Below are 21,091 nucleotides of genomic sequence, written 5' to 3'. Positions count from 1 at the left end.
CCCCAGTCCTTTCCTCTCCCCCGAACCCAGGCGGTTTCCCTGGAATGTTTTCCAGGCGTTTGCCGTTTCTGGGGCAGGGCCCGCGGAGGCAGCGCCGGGAGAGGCACCCGCTCCCCACCGGGGGCTGCTCCACCCCCCGGGGCAGCGGTGAACTCTCGGTAGATGGATTTTTAAGGGAGTACCTTGGTTGCATGTGCCCGTGGCAAGCGAAACGAGTGCTGCGGCCAGCGGGGAAGGGGGGCTGGGGGTACTCCTGGGCTACCCTGGCGCAGTTCATCCTCAGCAGTGAAGGAAAAAAAAGGGCAAGGGGAAGGTAAAGGGCACACTGGTGTCCGGGGGCTGCTGGGGGGGGGACAACAGGGAGCCTGGGCTGGTAAATGGCTGTCAACCAATAAATAAAAACTCAGCCACGCCAAGTGCAAGGTCCTGCACCTGGGACGCAGCGATCCCAGGCACAAATACAGGTTGGGCAGAGAATGGCTGGAGAGCAGGCCTGAAGAGAAGGACTTGGGGGTGTTGGTGGATGCTCAACAAGCTGGCAATGTGCACTGGCAGCCAGAAAGCCAACTGCATCCTGAGCTGCATCAAGAGAAGCATAGCCAGCAGGTCACAGGAGGTGATTCTGCCCCTCTACTCTGCTCTGGTGAGACCACACCTGGGGTACTGTGTCCAGCTTTGGAGTCCTCAGCACAGGAAGGACATGGACTTGTTGGAACAGGTCCAGTGTAGTGCCACGAAGATGATCAGAGGGATGGATCACCTCCCTATGAAGACAGACTCTGAGAGCTGGGGTTGTTCAGCCTGGAGAAGAGAAGGCTTTGGGGAGACCTCATAGCAGCCTTGCAGGATCTGAAGGGAGCTACAGGAGAGCTGGAGAGGGACTCTTTGTCAGGAAGCGTAATGAAAGGGCAAGGGGTAATGGTTTTAAATTGGAAGAGGGGAGATTTAGATTAGATATTAGATAGAAATTCTTTACTGTGAGGGCGGTGAGACACTGGAACAGGTTGCCCAGAGAAGCTGTGGATGCCCCCTCCCTGGAAGTGTTCAAACCCAGGCTGGACGGGGCTTTGAGCAACCTGGTCTGGTGGGAGGTGTCCCTGCCCAGGGCAGGGGGGTTGGAACTCTATGATCTCTAGGTTCCCTTCCAACTAACCATTCTATGATTCATTTAAAACTCCTATTTTTCAATTCCAGGGAAGACTAAGTGAGCACATCTTAAATTTGTAAGCACTAGAACCAAGACATTTGGAATTTGCATATCCCTTTATTTACAAATATTAAGGTGTCAAAACGCAGCATGGCCACAAAGCTCTGAAAACGATGACACGCTGCATTCTGCCCCAATAAGTCCATGGGAAAGGCCACGTTTTGTGGAAAGACAAGTTCCAAAATTAACTACACCGTACAGGGGTGTGAGCTATGGCAGCAGCCTCCAGCTGCTAGAAAAGAGTTGTGAGCAATGTAGGGACTGCACAGGACAGCCAACCTAAGGGCAGTGAAGCAAAAACAGTTCCTCAACAGTCCCGAGATCAAAGGGATGCCATCTCTCTCTCCTCACAAGCCACTGTCGAGTTCCACACTTGCATGTCCCATTCCCCCAAGGGACCTAAAGGTGCGATAAATTAAGTTCTTCAGCACTCGCAGAAGCTATTTCACAGCCACCTGCACCACGGCTCAATATTTTACACCAATATTCTTCCTTCTCCATGGACAGCAGCCAGACAACAGGCCCAGTTAAACACCCGACAGACAACTGCCCAAAGGCGGGGAGAAAGCACGGAGGGAAAAGGAGCCCAACACAAGGTCACACACGCTGCTGAGCATTAGCAAGGGTTTCAGAGGGACAGCTGGGAACATTTACACATTTGAACGTTGTATTTCTTGCACAAACATCTTCTTCACGGACACTTTTGTCAAGGCAAAGGTGCTTTCCCATACAGATCAGGCAGCCCAGCAGAACATGGCAAGTTCAGCAGCTATCTACTCTCTTCACTGTTCCTTTAAAGAGAAAACCCTCAAGAGGGCAGCAGCTAGACAAAGCCCAGCTTCCTTCCAAATCCTCCAAATCAGCTTCTGCCCTTGTCACACACCAACCACTACTATTTTTCTCCGAGCAACCTCAGACAAGACCTGGCGCCGTGGCCAGAAGCTCAGTATTTCAGGAGCTGTTTTGCATGCAAGAAATCCAGCAGCAACGGCAGTGTGAACTCTGTCCCGGGGCAGGACCAGGGCCGCTTCCCATGGCCATCCACCATGAGATCCTCCTCTCTCCCACAGAGACCTTGCAGCTTCAGCACCTGGACGCTGAGGGGGCTTGTTCCCCCTGTGTCAGCCACCTGCATCGACAGAAGAAAAGCAGAATGATGTTACCAACAGGCTAACAAAACCACTGAGGTACTTCCTGATGATACACTTATTTTGATTTATTACACATCCTTACCTTGCTAAACCTGTGTGTGCACTTACACCTTTGTGCTTCACAGACAAGACAACTTTAATAAGGTTTCTTTTCCCCCCCAACTTCCATTATCAGGATTGCTTCCCACCCCAGTGTTTTTTCTTTCTTCCTAGTAGCATGAAGCCATCATATCACGCACATGTAAGTGCCAAATGCACCCATATAGATTAAGAACACGTGCAGGCTTGTGCAGAGATTTCAGAGTCAGTGGTTGCTCCCTCTCCTTGCAAAGGAAACACAAGCCTCCAAAAGAAAAAATACTAAGGCACACAGTTTTCACCTGCAAGTTACTTGTATTGCCATGACATGCCTGTGGCTGGCTGTAGCTAACAGCAAATAAGAGAGGAGAGAGGCTGCGGCCCCTGGTGATCCCTGCAGTGACCAGGAGACTCCCCGGAGGGACTGGTATGTGATCACGTCCATGCCAGCAGCACCAGGGTACCTGCAGCACTGAGCGGGACACAAGGTTCTGACAGAGCCGGTGATATTTTGGAGCACAGCCTCTGAAGACCCTTCCAGAACACCTTGTCTCATTCCATGAGAAACTATTAAAACCACATTTAAAAGCCTCAGCTTAAAACAATCTAAAATGGTAAGAAGCAGTGCTAATTGAAAGTGCAAATAGTGTGGCAGAGTTTGAACTCAGTAACTTGATCCTAAGACTACAAGGGAACCCCACAGCCGGGAGTTCTTGTAAGCCTCCTTCTCTCTCAGACTCCTAATCTCATGCTTGGAGAGCACTGAGGTATCAAAAGCTACATTAAATAAATTTAGATTGCATGGCATGGTTACTAAGTCCATTTTCAGTGACGCACTTGACAGTGCTGTACATACAATCCATTTTTTCCACTCCTCACCTGAAGGCAGCCACTCTCTCCTCTTTGTTATTCTATCACCTTCCTCAATCCCCGATTTCATGAGCTGCCAACACCAACGCCAAGCACCTCAGCTCAGAAAAACAGTTTACCTGCCATAGCCAGCTTCAGTACCTGTAAAGAAAGCTGTGTGCTGCCCTCAGTAAGAAGTCTGTCCTAGCAAGGAGTCCTAATCAAGATTATGTAAAAGGATTTTCCCACTACACCTCCCAACTAGGTAAGTGTTCATGAAACTACTCATTTGAAAGATACCAGAAGACTACACAGGAGAAATTAAAGCCACCAGAAGGCTTTGCTGCAGAAATTAAAGCCTACCTTTTACAGGCAGGTGTGATCTCCTTCTCCATAAGGCTAGTGTTCAACTCTAGGGAAACCAGCTTCTGACGCATCTGGCATCAAGGTCCCTGACAGCTATAAATTGGAAAGGGAAAAAAAATAATCAAAAAAGATATGGTCAATTTCCAAATGTAGTATAAACAGAGAGAACAATCCAAAACCACTTTCTAGGGACATATGTAACACTGAAATGCAACTTAAAACTATTCTTTAATCAAATCAGACTTAAAAAATGCTTCCTCCCCCTGCCCCAGTATGTTCTGCAAAATCTCAACTGGAAGCAAGGTAGCCAAAGTGACTGCCTCTGGAATTACTTAACTCCCAAAAAACATCTCAATGTCACAGAGGAACTAATCTTTAGAGGGGATGCAGGATTTCCCCTTCTCTTCCTAAGCCAGGCTCCTACGCTTCCCCTCTCCTTACTTCACTCAGCCCCTCAACATCTAACACAGCAAGAACAGTTCTCCTCAAAACACATGTCCCCCCGGTCTCTCTTCAGCTCTGGTAAATCAGGCTTACTTTCACCCTGATTCAGCCAGCTAAGTAGCAACAATTCATGTTGTCCATCTTAGCAGTGAGAATCTAGTACTTAGCTAACCTCAGAGACACTAATAGAGCCCCATGTTTCATCCCTGATCCTTCTCTTTTACCTCACCAGAAGGCCTCAGGTTAAGAAACCAAGGTAAGTTCTGCTGCTGTTAAAAATCACACTGGAAATTTGTGGGTCACACTTTTCAGAAAGCCCTGCACCAAACAAATACAGAGCAGCACAGACCATTTTATTGCTTTGTTACCTGCTGTGAGGCCAGGCTTGGGGTATGGAGGTCAATAGCAGCAAGAGAGGGGACACGGGACTCTGAAACTGGTTTATTTTCCTTTTTCAGAAATCTGGGATGCCACGCTGCAAAACACAACCAATGCATACCATGTTAAGGAAGCAAGAGCTGACTGATCTAATGCACACTGCTTCCTGTCACTTATTTAGAATACAGGTTTTATTTAGAGGACATCAAAGATCATACCTTCCACTCCTCTCAGTTCAGGGAGATGATTTAGTTCTGGCAAACGCACTTCTGCCTTGGAGAATTCCCATTTTTTCCTATTTGCCTGAAGGATGTTTTTTTCATTAGTAACCTGTAATCAAGGGCATAAGTACCAGCTCATGAAAACATAGAAAAAATAAAACTATTTTCAAGCTTAAAAATGCATCAACACAGCAATGTTCCTCTGTAGTTGAACTTGTGCAAGAATAAAATAAAAGATGCTAACATTTGAGAAGGAATCCATTCTGCTCAAGTGTCATTTATATATTAAAAACAACAGAACAGCCACAGTGAAAAAAAAAACCACAATAACTTCAGTGAGACTGCTTTCAAGAGAGACAAAATGTAACACTTCAAGAATGGCTTGGATCAGTTTTCTGCAGGAAGGCAAATATTCCTGCTGGTGTGGAAAGGACACTGCCTAGGTAGTGAGTGCAGTGGAAAGCTTTCCATTTCACTTGTTTTCATTATCTGTTTTTAATGCATTTATGACATGACTAAATAAGGCCCTGACCATGTTAAATCCAAATCCTCAATTCTGCTTCAGTAGTGTAGCACACACGGTCTGCTTGTCCTGGCCAGGCGAGAGGCCACGGATACATTCAGTCTCACAGATATCCCTGTGTTGGACTGCTCCTCTCCTATAAAATTGTTCTCCGACATAAAATATGTTTCACATAACTATTAGCAAAGAATAACAGATGACATACATATAGGAAAAAGGGAGTAAAAAAAATATATCTTTCTAGTTGGGACTTAGGGCAAAGGCTGCAACAGATGGGATTCTTGACAATAAAACACATATTTGAGTTCAGAATTTAGTTTTGCTTTGCCAGGGGGAAAGACAGGTGCCTTACCGATGTCAAGCTTACACTGTAATGGCCTGCTGGAGAACGCTTCCGTTGCTTCAGAAATGGGTTCAAGTATTTTTTACTCTTCTCATCAATTCTGCAACCAAAAATGCCCCAAACTTTATATTAACTGCAGCAACGTGATGAATGTAAAAACAACAAATGCAAGACACCCAGAAATGCTATCACTAAATGCTTAGAAAGAAGGTTCACAGGGAAAATATCCCTTGTGAGCTCAGTTAACAGAGAGGTTTGGCCCAGAGGACAAGCCATGAGTCAAAGAAAGGCCAGTGTCACAGCAGCTGGCAAACTGTTGCTGTCCAGCAGCACTTTGTCAAACGCAGAAACAAAGAGAGCCTGTGCCTGCGTGGACACGCACGGACTCTCAAAGTGAAGTCAGGCCTTGATATCAACATACAATCCTTCCCCCAAGGGCTGTTCCTAGCTGTGGCCTGTCCCAAACCCACACCTCGCCTTCCCACATGATCACCCTGGACCTCTCTCAGGACATTACAGCTCCTCAGCAGCAGGGACAACGGATACAAGCTCTTCTAGCTCTGCCCCCCTACCTGTAATTAAGGTTCCCAGCCACAGGCCCCATCCCAACCGTAGTGGGAGAAAGGTTCTGACTGATGGGAGGGATAACTATGCCTGCATTCTTGGCATAGTCCAAGCTGCTGCTGGAGTCTTTTAGGCTGGTGTGAGGGCTTATTTTAAATGGGTTGATTGCACTGTCATAGAGGGAGCTCAGGTTGGAGGAGCGGTCTGCTTTCTCTGCATCAGCTTTAGAGCGCTTCGCCTTCAAGAGCTTTGCATCTCTGCTCTTCGTGTCGATGCTGAAATCCTGTTTGGGAAGATAAGCATCGTCTTTCTCTTACAGTCATGTTTAAAAAGTAATTTAGAGCAGTACATGTGGGGAAATAAAAGCCAAAGCCTAAACCTAAACCTGCATGATTCTGCAAGAATCTGATAGAGATGGAATTGTTTTTAGCAGAAAACCTCTGTTTTCCATCAAACTGGAGGAGACTTGTTAGGGTTCCAGCACCCTCTGTAAATAAGTTACCTTAGAATAGGATCAGAAATGATGAGAGAATAACAGCCACATCCTGTGTTACTTCCAAAGAAATGAAATAAGAACTGAGCCCAATGTCACCTCAAAGTCACTCTGAGGCCTCTAGTCCTTAGTATTTGATTGAAAGCAAAACATGTAATTTTGGATACAGAGCTTTAACACAAGTAAACAACAACATACAAGCATGTTTTTGTGATTCAACACCAGTTGTGCTTCCTAAATGATTCTCTCTTCAGCTCCATATTTGCCAGTAACTGCATCACCACAGAGTTTACCTGCAAGGGACTGGCCAAACAACCATTTGAGCAACCTTGTAAGGGCCAAACAGCTAGAATCAAAGGCACGGAGCTTCCACACAGCAGCCTGCAGGCTGTACTGCACTGAGTGTCAGAGCTCTGGGAGCACAGGCCTAATGCACTGCCTTGAATTGGGTGACAAGGTCTGCAGCTCTGTTTAGACTCACAGCAGCCTCCAAAGGTGAGCTTCTCTGGCATATCACACTTTACCTAGCCTTTTTTAAAAAAATGAAATGGACAATCATGCTTATATTTTTGCTATGAACTTAAACTGCTGCACATACTTATATAATGTTTTTAAAACATAAAACCACACCCAACCAGGGGGGAAAAACTGCTGCACATACTTATATAATGTTTTTAAAACATAAAAACACACCCAACCAGGGGGAAAAAAAAAAAAAGATGAACCAACCTGGACACCAAGGATTTTTCTTTCTTCTAAGACATCATCTTTGTCCCTTTTGCTGATTTTTGATTTTTTTAGTAATTGATGGTCTCTGGCATCTTTCTGAATCTTTAATTTAAGCTCATGAGCAAATCTACATTCCATATAAGGGAAAAAAACGGGGCTTCTGTTAATCTCAATATCATCATTTGGTGTTCAGCCCAGTCTCCTATAGCCTTTTAAGTAATCAAGCAAACCATACCTTTTTAACTACTGAGAAGCCTGCCAAATATGATGCATCCACTAAAATAAATGATATCTTACAAGCACACACTTTTCACATGACAGCCACAAAGGCGTTTGCATCCCAGTCTGGAGTAGATGCAGACAGTGAATACACTGCAAGACTATACTACCCAATACAGTGTGACACAGCGTGCACGCTGATGAATTAATGTCATGACAAGGTAATGAGGCAAACACACCGCTGCAATGCATTCCCTTTCAACTGTTCTATTTCCAGGAAGGCTAAAACCAAACAAAACCCAAGACACACAGTGGATGTCAGCTCTGCAAACCCAGCATGCAACCTTCAAGCACAACTGCTTAACTTTCTTCTAATATTAGTCTGTTTTGAGCATGGAATGAACTGTTTACCTTTCAGCAAATCCATCCTTGTTAAAGAAATCACACTGCAAGAGTTCAGCACAGGAGGGTCTTTTGTCTGGATCAATCTGCAAACACTTCTGTCAAATCAATGTAAACAATAGAAGGCAAATACATTAGAAATGAAACAAAGGCTTAAACGCTTCTGAGTGAAGTCAGGAAAAAAGCTGCACAACTCCCCCTTCTACTGCCTGTTATACTGATGGGCCCAAGGGACACTGATACCAAAAAAGCTTAATGTTTGCTGGCTGCTTCCATTCCAATCACTGCTGTTCACAAAGACTCACTGCAGAGGGAATACCTGTCATACAAACAGATTGCTCTGCTCTCAGTTACCCTCCCTTATTTTCACTTTGTTTTGGCTAAGGCTTTAGAATCATTAGGCATTTCAAATACAACTGTTTTTCAGGTTGTTTAGTTACCTAACATAGTGGTGCTCCAGACTACTGTTTGAAAGCACAAAAACACCTTCTGGAAGGATTCTTCTGAATCTGTTACGAACTTGAAGGCTTCTTAACTCCCACATAGTAGATGCATAGCTCCAAGGACAAGGGACGCATTTGGATTTCATCCCATCCAAAGCTATTTGCTGGCAGCGCCTCCACCAGTAGGTTGAGGGGAGGCTGGCAGAAAACAGTATATCCACACAGCTCTGCTAACAATTAAGAAGTAAGGGGCTGTGTATTATCTACAAAGCATCCACTTTGGTAGCAAAGTGGATGAGGGGCAAAGGTTGGGAGATCTTTCAAAGGACCAAATGATGCAGTGAGGTGTACGGGAGATGCTTTCAACAAACAAGCCCATCTTAACCTTTCAAATCTCTTCAGAAACCTTAATCAGCGGGGCACTGTGAGATACAAATCATCCCTGGAGGATATGCAGTGACCATTTTGGGTCTGGAGATGACTGGCTTAGTCTCCCCTGTCACCCAGGAAGGTAGCTGTTGTACCCTTGCTTTCCTCACGCAGCTACCAACCAAAGCAGCTGCTCATCGCATGGGTAGATGAAAGAATGCCAGTTTAACAGCCATTTCTGTAGGCTTTATTCAGTTCCTCAAGGCAAAGGACAAGTAAATACAGAAATGCTCATAGTAAACAATCAGTTACTTTCATTACCTTGGCTAAATCTAGCACTGCAGCAGAGAGCTTGGGATATCGTTTGTCCAAAGATTCTGCCTCCTTCACTTCAGGCAATCTCATGCCAGAAAAGAGGGGATTTTTATAGAATAATTCTTGGTGTCTTGGAATTAAATTACCTGGAATCACACAAACAAAGCAACCATATGGAAGAAATACAGAACAGTCCCGTGAAACATTTGAGAGGCTGAAACACTGGGTAACAACTACTGTAAGGGCTACAGTTTGGGTCGTTCTGTTTCTATCTGTGCATCATGAGTTGATGCTGGACCCACAAGCTCCTAGCTCTCCCTTTGTAAAAGGCACTAAGAGTACACACTCCCAGAAACAGTTCAGTACACACCACAACCTTTCTCCACACACCCTAGACACACATGCACACCCACCCACCCCTGTCAAAATGTACTTGACACTTCCATTACCAAGCAGGCACCAGGAGCTTGACAGGCTGTTCTTACCTAAGCACTTAGTGATATGGTAGAGCTGGTCAATGTCAGAATCTCCAGGGAAGAGGGGCTCTCCTGTAAGCATTTCTGTTATCAGAGCACCAATAGCCCACACGTCCACAGCCCTGGAAAAAAAAAAACAACACCCTAGCTCAGCACAGCTTCATTTGTCTCTGATTTAAAGACTGAGCCAGGCCAGTGTACAGCATGTCTTCAGCAGGTTATGAGCCCTGAGGGCAGCTTTGCCCACCGAAACAGCAAGATGCTCTTTTCCAAGCTTACAAGTGCTCTGATGAATGGCAAGAATTCAGCTCATGAAGCAGCCAAATGCTAGCAGAAGCTTGACAGAGGTAAAATGAGGTTCCAAACCCCAGTGCTTTAAAAATACCAATAAAACATAACACTTTAGTAGAATCTTGGACTTAAGAGAGCACAAAGGTAAGCAGCTCTTCTTTCTGCAGGCATCTGCTCTTCAGGCACATTTACTGAAAATTAAATTTAATTTAATGTTTAAGGAACATACCTAAACCTGCACAATTGTACCAACAGACCTGTGAATAACACAGTTTAAGTTCTGAGCTGGTTTTGCAGCACTGGGGATCCCAGTAAGAAAAATCTCACTCACCCTACCTCCTACCCCTTCCTCCCAAAATCTCTATCTAGTATTGTTTGAAGGAACTTCTCTGTCTTCCCTCCATGACTCCAACTTGTACAAGTGGGAAGTCTAGTCATAGCCTCCCTTTATAGTAGGCATTGGCAACTGAAAAGCTCCTACAGACAAAAGACCAGGAATGGTAAGGGCTCTCCTCACCCTTTGATCCAGGAAAGCCTAGCACCAGCAGTCGTTAGCTGCAGAGCAGGAGAGGGAAGAGGAAGGCTTAAACCTTTACAAGTGCGCAACCAGGAAACGCTGAACAGCATCCCTTTAACCTGTTTGCCAAGCAATAGTCCCCTGCCTCCCCAAAACACAGAGCACTCCCCTCCATACTCCCCACAAGCCCCCAACCCTTCCGCAGCCTCGTGTGCCAGCCTTACTTGCCATACTTGGTATCCCCCACCAGCAGCTCTGGAGCTCTGTACCATCGGGTTGCCACGTAGTCTGTGTAAGCTTCCCCAGAAGCTGCTAAGGTCCGGGCAAACCCAAAGTCACACAGCTTTACAACGCCCGACTGGGAAACTAGTATGTTTTCTGGCTTAATATCCCGATGTATTATCTGCAAAGAGAAACAGCAAGTCAAGACAAATAAGTTTCCCATTTCTACACAGTAAAGCTACTATTTCTGGTCAGCTGGTCAATTTCTCACATCTAGGTAGAAAGTTACATTTTTGTAGGTGTGGGAAACATACAGAGTCTGTAAGAAACAACTATATGCGTATAGTCAATAACAGGTGCTGACCCAAGTGCACAGGTAAACACAGAACCTCTAATTTTTGCACCCAGAAGCATTTATTTTATGTATCTCTCTGCATCTGTTGTGCAGGTGTGTTCTCTATAGGTATTTTAACAGGCACCATATATTATGCTTGAAAATCTGGCTTGGACCACAAATTTAAAAGTTGTAAGTACTGCAAAGGCCACAGGCATGTCCTTGCAGTTAAATGTGAAGAGTATTTTAGGAATTCATGAGACACAATTTCCCAAACATAAAAATAAATAAATGTGTGTGTGTTTATATATATAGTTAAACAATTAGGACTAAATTGGCATATGTGTTAGAAAACAGTCGAGAACAAAAACCTAGAAACACCAAAGCAAAAAAGCAAGCCTACATGTTTACACAGACACTATCAGAATCAAAGTTTTGAAAGAGAGACTCTCTCCCCCTTCAAGATAAGCCAGCCTACATTAAGGTGCCACCAAGAATTGGATCCCCATGGATTTCTGGATCCTTCCTTTCAAACACTCTCACAGATCAGAGACAGACTACTGGATTAACTGACATCAAGCTCTGAATTTATATGAAATTAATGTCTGTTCCTTCTGATCTACTCTTCCTTTTCAGCCAAAGCTTTATTTCTCTAAGTCTTAATATATGTCAAAAATATAAGCTTCTGTATTTATTCACTCAAGGTTAACTGCAGACCTGACTTCTTGTGCATACTTACATTATGACTGTGGCAAAACGCTATTCCTCTCATAATTTGAAATAGGTATTTCCGAACCCTGCTGTAGTCTAGTCCATTTGGAAACGCCTCGAGGTCATCAAGCACTGTGTGATCCACAAATTCAAACACCAGATACCACCGTTTCTTCTTTTTGCAGACTTCCAGAAGGTTCACGAGATTCTCATGCCTGAGTTGCTGTTACAAAACAGAAAATACTTTGTGAGAACTTGACAGCTTATAATGGGTAAACGGCAACCAGATAGTTTTAACTGCAACCCAGCTGGTGCACAGCCCTGGAATGCTCTTGTCATGGCACCCACATTCATTTATTCTTAAAATCAGCTCACTGATATTTTAGAATAGGTTTTATTTTGCCAATTTTATTTTAACATTATCTGGAGAATTTCCACCATCTCATATACGGAGACACCTGTTTTGTAACCTAAAAATAACTAAAACACTGACTAAGGACACTTCTTAACGGGGATGCTCAAAATACACTATTGTTGGAAAATATCATGCATTCTGCTTCCCACAATACTCTCCTCACCTAAGAGGTGACGCTAACTCATGCCCTGATCTTGCCAAGCTTTAGAGCAAGCTTATGTTGTACATGAAAGAAATCTTCAGGAAGCTGAAAAGAATTCCAGAGGACCATGTGGTTAACACGAGAGAGACAGCAGGCACCTAACAGCACCTCCCACAAACACTTGCCATGCAAAGGAAAATCCAGAGGTCCCCAAGCTAGCAGGAAAGACAAAGCAGGATGGTCTGAACTGGAAGAGTCCAGCATGCTGCCAAGTATGTCTGTGAGAAGAACAGGGCATTTAGCCCTGACTGGTGAGCTGCAGAGACTCCTCACTAGTTCCCTGGTTTTGCTTACAAACAGCTCAAGCAACAATAAATGCAGCCAGCCCATAACACTGGCCTGTATCTGTGACTCAAAATCCTTTAGGAGATCTCAACAAGGTGACAAATTAACACTGTGCTACCCTGACTGCTCCCTCAGGGCAGGGCACAAGGAGCACCACTAGCTACCCCTTCCAGACAGGATTCAACAGATCACTCCACAGGTCTCAATGCTTTGTTTTAAGAAAACTTTTTGCGTCTCCCAACAACCCAAAGTGATTCCACTCTTTTCTCCCACATTTCCAGGAAGCTTTACTCTTCTTTCTCTAGGTCGTCTTTTTAAAAAACCTGTAACATCCTCATTTAAAAGAAAAACAAAAGCAGCTGCAATACCTCTCTGTTCTACCTAGCTGACAGTTCCTCACTGACTACTCACCGTCTGTATTTTAATTTTTTCTAATCAGGCTGATAGAAGACTTTTCTTCTAAGCTCCTACATACCCAAAGCATTTCTGTTGGCACTGCCAGCTAATACACATTTACAGTAACTAACATGTGCAGGAATATAAGCACATTGAATGGATAAACAGAAAGTTCAACATTCTTACCTATAATAGTGTTAACAATTAAACAGCTTCTATTAAACTGTCTACTGGATTCAAGGAGAAAATTGACAAGCCAAGGATTTGAAGGGATTTTTTCCCCCCAGTACTATACAGAGGGGGAAGCTGAAGATAGTTCAGAGAAAAAAATAAATGAAGAGGAATGAAAAAAGCTGTTGTGTTTTCTAGTCACTCTGTCATCACATTCTGATCAGCCATGAATCCACCTCCAATTTGTTACACATTTATAATACTGGTTTCTTGTTTAATCACATGCCACTTTAACCAAACAGACCATGCTACAACGCACAGTTATTTATTAGCTTGGAGCCTAGCAGGGAAATACCACTGGCGGCAGCCTGAAGGCAGCACCACAGCCCAGGGATCCTCAGCGACCAAGGAAGATGCAAAAGGACTGCAGAGCACAGGGACTTGCAGGGAAAATGCTCTCCCAGTCCAGAGGGAGCACCAGCCAACCTGCACCTGCGTCTGACAGAGACCTATACTACTTACAAGGCCTGAAAAGTGAAGATTAAAAAAAAGATAATCAGCTAGAAAAAAAAAAGCTCTTTTCTCAGGAATAATTTCTTCCCAGGACAGGAGACCTGGAGAGGTTTTACGATTAAATTTCTGCCCAAACTCCTGAACAGAAAGGGAAAAAAAAAAAAGAAAAAAAAGGTTCACAGGGAGCAGTCAAGAAACAACAAGATTAAATCTCTAGGTATTTATTTTCACTGTGAGAGGCTACACTTATTGAGCTATATATGGAAGTGTTCCCCTTGCTAAGCTCCCATTCACCCAGGAAAACAAGTTAATTCCCAACACACCTGGGAGGTGGAACGTGCTTTGACTCAGTAACTAAGCTGAGCCTGGCCAACAGATCAGGTACAATCCAGACTCACACAGACCTGCTCTAAAACAGCTTGAGGGGGGCAACAGCTGGAGCTGCTGGCTGCATCTCAAGCTCCAGCACATGCATTTCTATTAACTCTAAGGGTCCATAGCTCTTGCAGTAAGCTTTTTTTAATTTCACAGCACAGGGACTACAGTCTGGCAGACTTGTGAAGACACACTTACAGCAGCCAAGGGGAGAGGAGGCAGGCTTGCATGTATTCCCACCTCCAGGACACCCTGCATCAGAGGAAAAGCCTAGAAGCACTCCAACTGTAATAAGACTTTCCTTCATTTCTTCACTAGACACATCACCTGTGTCCCCAGGCTTAAAGCTACCACTTGTGCCCACACACAGGAACAAGCACTCTTCTGTGCACACCACCAGTGGGACAAGGGAAAAAGGAAAATACTGCAACTGCTGCTAGAGGCTACAGTAGCAAACACAGGGCCTGAAGGTGGTCAAAAGAGCAACCAGAACAACAGATGCATATCCTGGCACAGAATGCCACTCTGCATCCTTAGCATCTTATTCACAAAGGAACGCAGCAGAATAATCTGGAAGTGAAAGTTTAGGAACTTGTAAAGGCTTCTGTAGGAAGAACAAAGCCAAGAGAGGAAGCAGAAAGACCGTATGACAAAACACTGAGGAGCACACACACAAAACCTTGTTTATCTAAAGCTCCTGGGTATTTTCCCAGACAGCAGATCTACAGCCCATGTAGTGAAGTACCTTTAATAAACCAACCCACACAATGAGGCTACACCACATAAAAGTGCTGATAAGAAGCCAACAAGCTGAAGCACAACTCGACATTTAGATGAACATAAAGCACCTACAATTGACACCAGGCAAATCACACACTCAAACAGCAAAGGACATCATGCCAGCTGGCTTCAGCCTAGGGGCTAGCCATTGATTGATAAGGTTCAGGGAATGAGATACCTGCCCTCCTCCAGCCTCTCGCTGGCGGTACAAGCCTGCCAGGAATGTGCCATTAATAAAATCAAATAAAACTTTCCTAGAAGCATTTTTCCGTATCAGGTTAACACTGGCACCCAGTCCGGTTAGGCACGCTGGCATGCATCCAGGTCACCACTCACCTGTAGGTTTTAAAAGTTCAGCATTTCTTTCTTTTTCAGCAAATTCACAGCTGCAAAGTACTCGACATTTGGTACACAACACAGGGGGACACAATTACCACCAGGAGGCAATAGAGAGCTCGCGACTCCCTCCCTCGTACCTTTCCCTGCTGAATACGGGGCACATAAACAGCCCAGATTCTAATTAAGTCAGGTTCAGCCAAGCAAATCCAGTACTGCAGCAGCCAAAGAGAAAAGCAGCTCTGCAAGGCTACAACTCAACGGCTAAAAGAATCTACCACAGCTTGGCTGCTCCTGGACATACAAACAGGGCCAAATCATGTCTCTTTGTTAAGTTATACTTTGGAAATCACGGTTAGGGGTGCTTCCCTTTCAAAACTGACCCAATGGCTTACATTTACACCTATAGAATCATAGAACGGTTAGAATTGGAAGGAATCTTAAAGATCATCGAGTTCCAACTCCCCTCCCATGGGCAGGGACACCTCCCACCAGACCAGGTTGCTCAAAGCCCCATCCAGTCTGGCCTTAAACACCTCCAGGGATGGGGCATATCCTAAAGCTTCGCTGGATAAACACCACTCCTTAGAAGACTACTAAGCAGTCTCAAGAAGTAGCTTCCTTTCCTCCCAAGAACCCATCAACTTCCTACAGGTCACTCTCAACCCAGGCACATGCGTTCTAAACACCTAGCGCTTTTACTGCAAGAAAAACCTAGAGCACAGACACCAAGTTTACCGTTCAGCTTGAAGGAGACGCTTGCCCTCAGGAAGGTATTGAGACACCTGACTAGGGTTGCAAATAGGCCGCCAGGAGGCTCCTGGAGCGCAGCAGAGGCTGCTCTCTCTCTTCAGGGAACACGGGGGCCGAGCTCCATCCCTCCCCCAGCCTGCAGCAGGGCAGGCTGCGGGTCATAACCACCGGAGCTTCAAAATAGAAAGGCCAGGCTCCGGATGAAGCACCTAGGCGCGGCAGAGGTGGCACTGCGGCAGAAGCATCTCCCAGCTGAAGAAGAAGCTACGAATTTAAACGCGAAGCCACCAAAAAAGCCACCGGTTTCGTCCGGCATGGCTGGGAAACGCAGGCCAACTGCCCTGGCAGCCGCCTGGCCTCGCCCCGGCCCCCTCCTCACCTTCAGCAGCTTGATTTCCCTCACGGCAATCTTCCTCACCACCGCGTCCTCCTCGCTTTCCAGGAACTTCTTTACGGCGACGATCTGTCCGGTCTCCTTGTTTCTGCACTTGGTCACCACCCCGTAGCTCCCTTCCCCCACAAGGCCCAGCACCTGGTACTTCTCCATGGCCGCAGCCAGAGGCCAGGGACGCGGGAAGCCCCGTTAGGCCGCGGCCAGTTAAAGGGAGCGGGGTCTCACCGCCCGCAGCTGAACGGATGAAGGAGCGGGCACGACGCACCGTCCTCACCAGGGCAACGCGCTGCCGTAAGGCGCGGCCGCCGCTCGAGCCCCACCTGGCGCAACAGCCGTATGGCGCGACCGGCCGTGAGGGAAGCGCGACAGCGCGCCTCAGGTAAGGCAAAGAGTGAGGTAGGGCTGTCAGCGGTAGGAGGTTCCTTCTCTGTCAATCAACATATTGGATCAAAATAGACTACTTTTTTTTTTCTTTTTTTTTTTTTCTTCAAACACAAGATCCTGCACATCTTTTTACTAACGTTTTAGAACACTAGTGGAGAACCCCAGCAAAGCCCTGAGGGGAGCCCTGTCAATTTAGTTGGGCCTTCCCCCAAGTAAAGGCAAAAAAAAAAGGTATTGAGAGCCTGGAGGAATAGGTCTGCTGATTTAAGGTTAAAAAAAAAAAAAAAAGAAGAGGTGCCCATGCACATATTAGAGAGAGGTAATTATGTTCATTAATTACAAGGTTCTAAGACTGGACTCTCACCAGAAGAAGGGGAAAATATTTTGTATTCCGCAGTGACGGCACAGAAGGGAAGGACTGCTCTGTAACACCTTTTGGGAAACGCTTTGATCGTACTGGCAATTACCCTGCTCGTGCACAAGGATTACCAACAGCCTCCCGTTCCTCCAGGCCTGCGGCTCCTAAAATCGCCTCCTCTGCTTTCGCCTCAAAGACCTGCACATCACCGTCCCCTCGGTCCGGGATTGCTCTTCAACGCTGGGACAAGGTAGCAGGAAGGCAGGAACAGCCAGGGAACAAATCTGGGAGTGAAGAGCACAAGAGGTGCCCGACTCCTAACCAACAAAGCCAACCTCAAAGAGTGCCCACAGCATGCTGGAAGACTACTTGGTATAACGAATAAAAAGGTCTTATAAAGCATTCTTCCTTGAGGTTCTTTTCCTAAAGCCCGTAAGACACATGAAGAACAAATGACTAAACATTCTTATCTCAGCATGAAAACGTGCGGTGGGCAGAGTGCCAAGATAAAAATCCAGTATGAATTCATTTAATGAATATTCCGCGCCTGAGCAGCCACATGCTGTTGCAAGACAGCTTATGCTGCTAAGAATGTAGCAATGGAAAAGGTGGAATAATTTGCTTTAAAAAGGATGTCTGCATCAGTGCCCTTGCTGTGCATTTTATTTTAAAAATGTTTCTGCATATATTACGTGCAACTTAACACCAGGTATGAAGGTAACGTTTCTTTCAATAGGGGCTTCTTCTGGCAAAGCTGGAGCATGTGTGTGTGTTCACTGATCGAGACTTAATCCAACATATTCTTGCTCTTTCCCCTGCATGCCAGCAAAGGAAACAGCGACTGATGAGGCAACCTGTGATGTCTTTTGCTCACGTTGACTTGTCTTGCTCTGGAGATGAGTGGCATGGCAGGACACATGCAGGAGAAAGCAATCAGAAACTGAAACTATGGGAACAAAGACATTCTGTGTGGATATTCCCGAAACAAAGGTGCTGTGTTAGAGTTGTGGGGAAAAAAAATAAGAGGTGAAAGCAACAGGGAGGAAGCAGTAGAGACCAGCTGTGTCTCTTTAAAGGACTGCAAAGCTGCTGAACTCCTGCCCCGTCTGGCCACTAGGAAAATGTCACACCCTGGCCATCATGCAAGGGCTGAGCCACTTTCCCTTTTTGGTTTTTACCAATCAATTCCCAGATGTTTCTCTCCTCAGTTTGCTGGCTTGGACTGCACAGTCCAGGGTGCAGTAGACAAGAGCTCTCCAATTGCTCTGAAGAAATTTACGAGCACCTGACAGGTTTGACTACTGCAATATTTCTCTCTGGGAGAGGAGTGGTATATACCTTGCCAAAATGCCGATTTCCTGGAAAATAGCATCATGAGGCATCATGTATTCCAATACTACTTTCTGAAACCCTTACTGTCTTTTTTTTTGAGTCATGTCGATATGCATCACCTTCTGTAATTCATTTCCAGTTGTTTTTATTTCTCCTTCATCCTCATTCTCACTTCCTGTATGCAATCACTGTAATGACCTTTCAAGGCTGACCTCACATTTCCAGGAAATAAAATCAGAGCTCAGCTGGCATTAATTTATTATATTCCTCCCACCTTTTAATGCTCACCATTATTGCAGCAAGTGCCTTCGCTGGGTCCCAGCATCTGTTCAGCACTAATAGATAGCTAACTTGGCAACCAATTAACTCTTTCACTGCTGAGATACCACTTTTCATTCTGTGAAAGGCACAAACCACACACGCACAGCAGACTTAAAAAACTCACTTTGTCAGTGCAGATGGTTCTTCAACGTTACTTTATTTATAATCATAGCAAACGATATGGAGAACCAGCCTTTCTCACTTATGGACAGTGCCCGGTGTCAATGGGATCTCTACGAATCAGATTCCAGCCGCCTCGCTGCTGCTGTGTGAGTAATGCTGGTTTTTACCATCAGCAACTAACTTAAAGATGACAATTTCTTCTGGCTATAGCTTGCTTTGGGGTTTGTTTTTTGAGTTATCTTTAGATATATATGTAACACACTACTGTTAACGTATGATGATGTGTGTTGGTGTGGTGCTGTAATTTAAAGCCAGAGAAACTAAAGGTGGTGAAGAACGAGTGAGGTATCTTGCTATGCCTTATAGTACCTGTGCTCCAGATATGTTTGACAGCCTGTTGGTATCTGAATAGAATTGACCAAGTTCAGTCTTTATAATTTGAGAGAAACTCCCTTATTTTTTTCTCTTATAATGTAATGCCTGTAGACAACAAGGGCCTTGAATTGGATTCCTCTCCTCAAAAGTGTAATTACTGTCGATGCTTTTTCATATTGGCCTTTGGAACCCTGGAATATTTTTCTTCTTTTAAATGCAGGCTACCGTGAGCTCTTCAGAGCTTTCATAACCACAAGAAAGCACATCCCTTAGGTTAACAAGAAAAGGGCAGAAGAGTTTTAAAATCAATAGCTAGAAGAGCTTTCCTTTTCTGAGAATTAAATTAGTCTCCAATGACTTAGTCTGGTGCCCCAAGTGATCCCTATTTCTCTTCATTGCACAAAATGGAGGGGAGTACTGCCTCCAGCTCTGGGGTCCCTGACATGGCCTGTTGGAGCAGGTCCAGAGGAGGCCACGAAGATGATTAGAGGGCCAGAGCACCTCTGCTGTGAGGACAGGATGAGAGAGTTGGGGCTGTTGGTCCTGGGGAGACCTGATAGCGCCTTCCAGTACCTAAAGGTGCTACAGGAAAGATGGGGAGGGAGCCTTGATCAGGGAGTGGAGCAACAGAACAAGGGGTAACAGTTTTAAACTGAAAGAGGGTAGATCTGGATTAGATATTAGTTAGAAATTCTTTACTTGTGAGGGTGGTGGAACATGTTGTCCAGAGACTTATGGACAGTGCCCGGTGTCAATGGGATCTCTACGAATCAGATTCCAGCCGCCTCGCTGCTGCTGTGTGAGTAATGCTGGTTTTTACCATCAGCAACTAACTTAAAGATGACAATTTCTTCTGGCTATAGCTTGCTTTGGGGTTTGTTTTTTGAGTTATCTTTAGATATATATGTAACACACTACTGTTAACGTATGATGATGTGTGTTGGTGTGGTGCTGTAATTTAAAGCCAGAGAAACTAAAGGTGGTGAAGAACGAGTGAGGTATCTTGCTATGCCTTATAGTACCTGTGCTCCAGATATGTTTGACAGCCTGTTGGTATCTGAATAGAATTGACCAAGTTCAGTCTTTATAATTTGAGAGAAACTCCCTTATTTTTTTCTCTTATAATGTAATGCCTGTAGACAACAAGGGCCTTGAATTGGATTCCTCTCCTCAAAAGTGTAATTACTGTCGATGCTTTTTCATATTGGCCTTTGGAACCCTGGAATATTTTTCTTCTTTTAAATGCAGGCTACCGTGAGCTCTTCAGAGCTTTCATAACCACAAGAAAGCACATCCCTTAGGTTAACAAGAAAAGGGCAGAAGAGTTTTAAAATCAATAGCTAGAAGAGCTTTCCTTTTCTGAGAATTAAATTAGTCTCCAATGACTTAGTCTGGTGCCCCAAGTGATCCCTATTTCTCTTCATTGCACAAAATGGAGGGGAGTACTGCCTCCAGCTCTGGGGTCCCTGACATGGCCTGTTGGAGCAGGTCCAGAGGAGGCCACGAAGATGATTAGAGGGCCAGAGCACCTCTGCTGTGAGGACAGGATGAGAGAGTTGGGGCTGTTGGTCCTGGGGAGACCTGATAGCGCCTTCCAGTACCTAAAGGTGCTACAGGAAAGATGGGGAGGGAGCCTTGATCAGGGAGTGGAGCAACAGAACAAGGGGTAACAGTTTTAAACTGAAAGAGGGTAGATCTGGATTAGATATTAGTTAGAAATTCTTTACTTGTGAGGGTGGTGGAACATGTTGTCCAGAGAAGCTGTGGCTGCCCCATCCCTGTAAGTGTTTAAGGCCAGGCTGGATGGGGCTTTGAGCAACCTGGTCTGGTGGGAGATGTCCCTGGCTATGGGAGGGGAGTTAGAACTCGATGATCTTGAAGGCCCCTTCCAACCCAAACCACTCTGTGAGCAGTGCCACAAGCCGATCATGAG

The 21,091-nt window shown here is 45.2% G+C and overlaps 2 protein-coding genes across 4 annotated transcripts in view; both read right to left on the bottom strand.

Moving 5' to 3' along the window:
- The window catches only part of RCHY1 (ring finger and CHY zinc finger domain containing 1, E3 ubiquitin protein ligase), a 4,489-nt gene extending 4,212 nt beyond the window's left edge, over positions 1-277 (bottom strand). Inside the window, exon 1 of the mRNA XM_014960896.1 lies at positions 119-277. Coding sequence (XP_014816382.1) covers positions 119-277 — 159 coding nt within the window. The remainder of the gene's footprint in view (positions 1-118) is intronic.
- Positions 278-1,244: 967 nt separating this feature from the next.
- Positions 1,245-21,091, bottom strand: part of CDKL2 (cyclin-dependent kinase-like 2 (CDC2-related kinase)) — a 20,074-nt gene continuing 227 nt past the window's right edge. The window contains exons 1-13 of one of the 3 annotated variants that reach the window (XM_014960931.1): positions 16,251-16,560; positions 11,674-11,868; positions 10,603-10,781; positions 9,580-9,692; positions 9,101-9,240; positions 7,977-8,065; positions 7,347-7,473; positions 6,133-6,407; positions 5,585-5,660; positions 4,692-4,803; positions 4,464-4,570; positions 3,649-3,744; positions 1,245-2,336 (exon numbers count right to left, since the gene is read on the bottom strand). In XM_014960931.1, the coding sequence (XP_014816417.1) occupies positions 3,685-3,744; positions 4,464-4,570; positions 4,692-4,803; positions 5,585-5,660; positions 6,133-6,407; positions 7,347-7,473; positions 7,977-8,065; positions 9,101-9,240; positions 9,580-9,692; positions 10,603-10,781; positions 11,674-11,868; positions 16,251-16,418 (1,641 nt within the window). In that variant the 5' untranslated portion in view covers positions 16,419-16,560 and the 3' untranslated portion in view covers positions 1,245-2,336; positions 3,649-3,684. Of the gene's footprint in view, positions 2,337-3,648; positions 3,745-4,463; positions 4,571-4,691; positions 4,804-5,569; positions 5,661-6,132; positions 6,408-7,346; positions 7,474-7,976; positions 8,066-9,100; positions 9,241-9,579; positions 9,693-10,602; positions 10,782-11,673; positions 11,869-16,250; positions 16,561-21,091 lie in introns of those variants that run through there. The other 2 variants (XM_014960930.1, XM_014960932.1) reach the window with 2 other exon arrangements.

This window comes from Calidris pugnax, unplaced genomic scaffold, assembly GCF_001431845.1.
Source record: "Calidris pugnax isolate Ruff unplaced genomic scaffold, ASM143184v1 scaffold573, whole genome shotgun sequence".
In the NCBI taxonomy this organism is placed as follows: Eukaryota; Metazoa; Chordata; class Aves; order Charadriiformes; family Scolopacidae; genus Calidris; species Calidris pugnax.
Note: the sequence above shows the minus strand (reverse complement) of the source record. Positions and strands in the feature narration are given on the sequence as shown.